The sequence below is a fragment of the Cebus imitator genome, unplaced genomic scaffold (genome assembly GCF_001604975.1).
Source record: "Cebus imitator isolate Cc_AM_T3 unplaced genomic scaffold, Cebus_imitator-1.0 Scaffold358, whole genome shotgun sequence".
Classification (NCBI taxonomy): Eukaryota; Metazoa; Chordata; class Mammalia; order Primates; family Cebidae; genus Cebus; species Cebus imitator.
The window spans coordinates 1047312-1055337 of NW_016107673.1; the positions used below are offsets into that span (position 1 = coordinate 1047312).

Genomic DNA, 8026 nt, shown 5'->3' on the forward strand with positions numbered 1-8026 from the left:
TTTTAGTAGAGACGGGGTTTCACCATTTTGACCAGGATGGTCTCGATCTCTTGACCTCGTGATCCACCTGCCTCGGCCTCCCAAAGTGCTGGGATTACAGGCGTGAGCCACCGCGCCCTTTAATATCAGGATCATCTTCAGTTTACAAAGATGATAGGAAAAGCATAAAAATGAATTAATTTAGCAGATATTAATACAATCAGAGTCCTTTTTTTTTTTTAATTGAGAGAGAGCCTTTTTTCCCCCCACCAAATTAATAAGTCTTTTATTGCATCATTTAAATATCACAAGTAGGTCTTAGCTATGATAGGCATCTTGTTTCTGTAGCTGGACAACTCTAAGGTCTTACTCATCGGCCTGCTGAACAGTTCCTTTTTCAGAGACATAGAGGCCATCCAAAAATTTCCGGATATCCTTGTTTTTAACTGTTGTAGCTTGCTGAATCAAAGCCGCTGAATTTGAAACAAGCTCAATGTCATTTCCTTCAAGGATTAATTCATCTTTCTTGGCTTGAGATAACTGAACAAGCAAACCTGGTATCATTTGAACGCTGCGGATGTATTTTTCACCCAAGAAATTTCGGATTTCAACAAGAGACCCATTCTCCTGGATAACGACGTTGATCGGGAAGTGAGCAGACACAGACCTCATCTTGTAATGGAAGCCCAGTGTAACAGCCTTGATAATGTTCTGTACATGACTACAAATAGTCCGAACGGTGGCCAGTTCCTTTCTGTTACCCCTCCATTTGTCAACCCGGAGCCTCTTTTTTTCCTTTCCAAGAAGACTGAGTTCTACATTGATGTGACTGAGGTCCTACCGCAGGGTTCCTCTGGGGCCCTTCACGATAACTGTGCGTCCCTTGATAGTAACGTCGACATTTTCTGGAATGTCGACAGTCTGATTGCTTGGAATGGTCTTCATTCTCACAGTAAACGCGGCGAAGGAACGTCTTTCCTCATCACGTATTTGTATCCCGTAAGGGGAGGGGAGATAGAGTCTTGAGCTGTTCCTCTGGTTGTGTGCACAACCACACCTGGCTAATTAAAAAAAATTCTTTTTGTAGAGACAAGGTCTCACTATGTTGCCCAGGCTGGTCTCAAACTCCTGGCCTCAAGTGATCCTCCCACCTTAGCCTCCCAAAATGCTGGGATCATAGGCATGAACAACTGTAAAGACACTGATAATCTTTATTAATTAAAATTCTATTTTATAATATTTGAGTTCACAGATTTTTGCTGTTTTTCTAAAATAGTTAAAACTTACAAATGGAATTTGAATTCAACGTTTCTGAACTACAAAAAAGCACCTCTTAGGAAACTTGTCCAAAGAAGCCCAGTGTAAAAAATTCTATCTTATACATACCAGTAAGACTCAAGAAATCAGGAAACAATATTAAACATTTTTTACTATTTCTGGGACATCTCAGGTAAGTACTTGCAGAAGATACAAAGAACACTATGAGGGCACTGCCCTCTAAGACCTCAGCCTGGCTGAAGAGAGAGAATAGTAACAGCTATTATTTACTAAGTGCTTACTCTGTGCTAGAATTACCTCATTTAATCCTCAAAACACTCAGTTTATATTTAACAGCAAAGAAACACAGAGAGATTAAATAACTTGCCTGAAGTCACAGAGCTGTATAATATTCATTCGTAGAGAGGTAAATAAGAATTATCACATTAAGAGTGAAAGGTTGGCCAGATGTGGTGGCTCACGCCTGTAATCCCAGCACTTTGGGAGGCCGAGGTGGGCGGATCACGAGGTCAAGAGATCGAGACTATCCTGGCCATGATGAAACCCCGTCTCTACTAAAAACACAAAAATTAGCCGGGTGTGGTGGCATGCGCCTGTAGTCCTAGCTACTTGGGAGGCTAAGGCGGAAGAATCGCTTGAACCCAGGAGGCGGAGGTTGCAGTGAGCCAAGATTGCGCCACTGCACTCCAGCCTGGTGACAGAGCAAGACTCCGTCTCAAAAAAAAAAAACACACACACACACACAAAAAGAGTGAAAAGTTGTATGATAAAGATAAGTGATCTTCCCTATAGAATCCTGCAAGGAATCTGGACAGGAAATATTTAGCTATAAGAATTTCCAAGTAAGAATCAGATTATGGGAGCAGGTAGATGGTGGAAAAGAAGCCTACATCATTGGTTCCCCCGCTAGAACACAGAATTTTAACTACCTTCACACAGAAAAGCACCGTCACAAGAACCAAAAATCAGGTGAGCAATCACAGTACCTAGTTTCGACTTCATATCATTAAAAGAGGCATTGAGGAGGGCAGAAAAGATGGTCTTACATTGCCAATGCCACCCCTCCCTCACCCCCCTGCAGCAACCATGTGGTGTGGAGAGAGCACCTATGCGCTTGAGAAAGGAAGGGCACAGTGACTGAGGGCCTTTACATTGAACTCAGTGCTGCCCTGTCACAGTGGAGAATAAAGCCATGGTGGGCTCAGCCAGTGCCAGCACACGGAGTGAGCATTTGGATGAGCCCTAGCTAGACAGGAAGCATCTATCCCAGTGGTCAGAGCCTGAGTTTCCCTGTAAGCCTCATCACCATGGGCTGAAGCACTCTGGGGTCCTAGATAAACTTTAAAGACAATCTAGGGCACAAGGACTGCAATTCCTAGGCTACTAGCACTAGGCTGGGCTTACAGTAAGTGGACTAGGGTGGCATATGATTTAGGAAGACACCAGCTGGCATAGCTAAGGGAGTGCTTGCGTCATCCATCCCCCAAACCAAGGCAGCTGCAATAGAAGTGACTCCTTTCTTCTGCTGAAGGAGCAAAGAATAGAGTAAAGCGGACTGTCTTACACCTTGGATTCCAGCTCAGCCACAGTAGGACATGGCACTGGGCAGAGTTGTGAAGCCCGCATTACAGGCCCTAGGTCCTGAACATTTCTAGACCCAACCTAGGCCAAAAGGGAACCTATTGCCTTGAAGGGAAAAAACCCAGTCCTGGCAGGATACATTACCTGCTGACTAAAGAGCCCTTGGGCTCTGAATAACCAGCAGCAATACCCAAGGAGTGCGTCATGAGCCTTGGATGAGACTCTGAGATGTGCTGGCTTCAGGTGTGACCCAGCACATTCCCAGTTGTGGTGGCTACAGTGAAAGACTCCTTTTGTTTGAGAAAAGCAGAGAGAAAAGTAAAGGGGACTTTGTTTTACACCTTAGGTACCAGCTCAGCCACAGCAAGGTAGAGCAACAAGCAAGTTCTTTGGGTCCCCAAGTCAGGCCTACACATTTTCTTTTTTTTTGAGATGGAGTCTCTATCTGTTGCCGAGGTTGGAGTGCAGTGGTGTGATCTGGGCTCACTGCAACCTCCAGCTCCCGGGTTCCAGCAATTCTCCTGCCTCAGCCTCCCAAGTAGCTGGGATTACAGGTGCACACCACCACACCCGGCTAATTTTTGTACTTTTAGTAGAGACAGGGTTTCGCCATGTTGGCCAGGCTGGTCTCGAACTCCTAACCTCAGATAATCCGCCCATCTCGGCCTTCCAAAGTGCTGGGATTACAGGCGGCAGTCACTGTTTCCTGCCCAGGCCCACACTTTTGAACAGCATTTCTGTAACTGCCCTGGGCCAGAAGGGGACCCACTACCCTGAAGGGTAAGTCCCAGGCCAAGCAGGATTCACCACAAGCTGATGGAAGAGCGCTTCAGCTTTAAGTGAATATTGGTGGTGGCCTGGCAGAATCCCTCTAAACCAATGGTGGTGGTGGCCACAGGGAGAGGGCCCTCTACCTGTGGAAAGAAAAGAGAAGAGGGGGAAGGACTCTGTATTATGGTGTGAGTGCTAGCTTATCTGTGTACAAAAGAACATCAGGTAAACTACTAAGGTATTTGACTCCAATCCCTGGCTTACAAACACTGTCTCTGGACATGCCTGGGGCCTGAAGGAGCTTACTGCCCTGAAGGGAAGGGCTCTGGGCAAGACCCAGTGCTGGGCTGGCTTCAGGTCTGACCCAGTGCAGTCAGAGTGGTGGTGGCCACAGAGTGCTTGCATCACCACACGCCCAGTTCCAGGGGGTTTAGCAGAGAGAGAGAGAGACTCCATTTATTTGGAAGTAAGGGAAAAGAACAAGAGTCTCTGCCTGGTGATCCAGATAATTCCTCTGCCTTATCCAAGACCACCAAGGTGGGACCTCTATGTCTGCAAAAAACAGTGTTATTGGCTTTAGAATACCTGGAAACCCTTCCCAAGAAGGATAGGCACAAACAAGCTCAGACTGTGAACACTACAGGAAGTACCCAACTCTTCAATGCCCAGACACCAAAGAACATCTACTACTATCAACACCATCCAGGAATACATAACCTCCTCAAATAAACTAAAATAAGGCACCAGAGACCAATCCTGGAGAAAACGAGATATATGACCTTTCTGACAGAAAATTCAAAATAGCTGTTCTGAAGAAACTCAAAGAATTTCAAGACAACACAGAAGGAATTCAGAATTCTTTCAGATAAATTTAACAAAGGGATTGAAATAAGAAGAATTAAGCAGAAATTCTAGAGTTGAAAAATGCAACTGACAGGCTAAAGAATGTATTAGTCTCAATAGCAGAACTGATCAGGCAGAAGAATTTGTGAGCTTAAAGATGGGCTATTTGAAAATACATAGTCAGATGAGACAAAAGAAAAAACACCTACAAAATTAATAAAACATTTTCAAAAAGGTAAATCTAAGAATTACAGGCCTAAAAGAGGAGGTACAGAAACAGGGATAAAGAGTTTATTCAAAGGGATTATAACAGAGAACTTCCCAAACCTAGAGAAAGATATCAACATTCAAGTACAAGAAGATTATAGATCACCAAGTACATTTAATCCACAGACTACCTCAAGCCATTTAATAATCAAACTCCCAAAGGTCAAGGATAAAGAAACAATTCTAAAAGCAGCAAGAGAAAAGAAACAAATAATATACAATGGTGCTCCAATACATCTGGCAGCAGACTCCTCAGTGGAAACCTTACAAGCCATGAGGAAGTGTCATGACATACTTAAAGTGCTGAAGGAAAAAAACCCTTTTACTCTAAAATAGTAAATCCAGTGAAAATATCCTTCAAGCATGAAGAAGAAATACTTTCCCATACAAACAAATGCTGAGGGATTTCATCAACACTAGACATGTCCTATAAGAAATACTAAAGGGAGCTCTTCAATCTGAAAGAAAAGGATGTTAATGAGCAAGAAGAAATCATATAAAGGTACGAAACTTCCTGGTAACAGCAAGCACACAAGAACACACAGAATAGTATAACACTGTAATTTGTGGTATGTAAACTTCTCTTGTCTTACACAGAAAGACTAAATGAACCAATAAAAAATAACTACAACAACTTTTCAAGACATAGTACAATAAGACATAAAGAGAAACAACAAAAATTAAAAAGCCAGGGAACAAAGTTAAAGTGTAGAGTTTGTTAGTTTTCCTTCTGTGTGTTTGTTTGCATATGCAATCAGTATCAAGTTGTCATCAGTTTAAAATAGTGGGTTATAATACAGTATTTGCAAGCCTCATAGTAACCGCAAATAGAAAAACACACAATGGGTACCAAAAAATTAAATAAATAAAAAGAAAGAAATTAAAGCATACCATCAGAAAAAAATCACCCTCATTAAAAGGAAGACAGGAAGACTGCAAATCACCAGAAAACAAGTAACAAAATGGCAAGAGTAAGTCCTTACTTATCAATAACAACACTGAATGTAAATAGACTACAGAACATTTCATCCAACGGCTACAGAATGCACATATTTTTCCTCAGCACATGGATCATTCTCAGGGATAGACCATAGGTTAGGTCAGAAAACAAGTCTTAAAACATTCAAAAAATTTGAAATAATATCAAGCATCTTCTCTGACCACAATGGAATAAAACTACAAATCAATCACAATAGGAATTTTGGAAACTATATAAACAGAGAGAAATTAAACAATATGATCTTGAATAGGATCACATCAAGTTAAAAGGCTTTTGCCCGGCAAAGGAAACAATCAACAAAGTGAAGAGAAAACCCAAAGATAGGAGAAAATATTTGCAAACTACTCCAAACTACTCATCTGACAAGGGATCAATAACTAGAATATATAAGAAGCTCAAACAACTCTATAGGAAAAAAATCTAATAATTCAATTTAAGTATGGCAAAATATCTGAACAGACATTTCTCAAAAGAAGACATACCAATGGCAAACAGGCATGAAAAGGTGCTCAATATCAATGATCAGAGAAATGCAAATCAAAACTACAATAAGATATCATCTCACCTCAGTTAAAACGGCTTTTATTCAAAAGACGGGCAATAACTAATGGTGGCAAAGATGTGGAGAAAAGGGAACCCTCATACACTGTTGATGGGAATGTAAATTAGTACAACCACTATAGTGAATAGTTTGGAGGTTCCTCAAAAAGCTAAAAATAGAGTTACCATATGATCCAGCAATCCCATTGCTGAATACATACTCAAAAGAAAGGAAATCAGTATATCAGAGAGATATCTGAATTTCCATGTTTATTGCAGCAGTATTCACAATAGCCAAGATTTGGAAGCAACCTAGGTGTCCATTGTCCGTCAACAGATGAATGACAAAGAAAATGCGGTACCTATACGCAATGGAGTACTATTCAGCCATAAAAAAGAATGAGATCCTGTCATTTGCAACAACATAGAGGTCATTATGTTAAGAGAAAAATAAGCCAGACACAGAAAGGCAAATATCATCTGCTTGTATTTATTTGTGGGATCTAAAAATGAAAAACAATTGAACTCATAGAGATAAGAGAGCAGAAAGATTGTTACCAGAGGCTGGGAAGGATGGTGTGGGGTGGGGGTTTACGGGGGAGGTGGGGATAGTTAATGGATACCTCCCCCTAAAAACATAAAGAATGAAATGAATAAGACCTAGTATTTGGTACCACAACAGGGAGACTATAGTCAATAATTTAATTGTACATTTATAAATAACTAAAAGAGTATAACTGAATTGTTTATAACACAAAGGATAAACACTTGAGGGAATGAATAACCAATTTTCCATGATGTGATCATTATGCATTACATGCCTGTATCGAAATATCTCATGTACCCCATAAATATATATACCTACTATGTACCCATAAAAATTAAAAATAAAAAAAAAAAACTTAAAAAATCAGATATACCACAAAGAACACAAAAAGAAGGCATGGGACTGAAAGCTGAAACTTCTTGGGGAAGAGACGCATATCAGTTTATCAGCTGGTGTGTCTATTTTGTATACTATCTGTAGTTTATCTGAACTCATTAAAGTAGCATTTCTCCCCTCCACATCAGGACCAGACACTGATGTTGAGTGTCCAACGTACAACTCTGCAGTTTAGAGATTTAGTCAGTACATTCCCTTTGCTCCTTCTAAGCACATAAAGGTTAAAATTGGTTAACCACAGTTAAAAATGTGTACAATTATTTATTTTTCTTACAAACAAAAATTATGTTCTCAATGTCCCCTATACTCTTGTACACATATTCAAAACCCTACAATCCAAATTTTAAAATAATAATAATAATGTTTTTCTGGCCAGGCATGGTGGCTCACGCTTGTAATCCCAGAACTTTGGGAGGCCAAGGCAGGCAGATCACTTGAGCTCAAGAGTTTGAGGCCAGCCTGGGCAACACGGTGAAACCCCGTCTCTATCAAAAAAGAAAAAAAAATTAGCCAGGAGTGGTGGGTGAGTGTCTGGGTGTCTGTAGTCCTAGCTACTTGGGAAGCAGAAGTGGGAGGATCCCTTGAGCTCAGGGAGGTAGAGGCTGCAGTTGAGCTGTGATCACACCACTGCATTCCTCCAGCCTGGGTGACAGAATGAGACCCTGTCTTAAATAAGTAAATACATACATACACAATGACATTTTTCTTAGGATCTCATTTTAGTTCAAACTAAAGCAGTTTTTTTTTTTTTCTTTGAGACGGAGTTTCGTTCTTGTTACCCAGGCTGGAGTGCAACGGCGCAATCTCGGCTCACCGCAACCTCC

The 8026-nt window shown here is 41.1% G+C and overlaps 2 protein-coding genes across 2 annotated transcripts in view; both read right to left on the reverse strand.

The window, feature by feature from the left end:
* L2HGDH (L-2-hydroxyglutarate dehydrogenase) overlaps positions 1 to 8026 on the reverse strand; it is a 66284-nt gene that overhangs the window by 849 nt on the left and 57409 nt on the right. The gene's annotated exons all lie outside the window — the stretch shown is intronic.
* Positions 249 to 944, reverse strand: LOC108287984 (60S ribosomal protein L9-like). Its single transcript, XM_037730786.1, has one exon. The coding sequence runs from the start codon at positions 649 to 651 to the stop codon at positions 346 to 348; it is 306 nt and encodes a 101-aa protein (XP_037586714.1). The 5' UTR covers positions 652 to 944; the 3' UTR covers positions 249 to 345.

Excerpts from the sequence above, each read along its gene's own strand:
- LOC108287984 (XM_037730786.1), bottom strand. The coding sequence starts at position 651 with ATGAGGTCTGTGTCTGCTCACTTCCCGATCAACGTCGTTATCCAGGAG.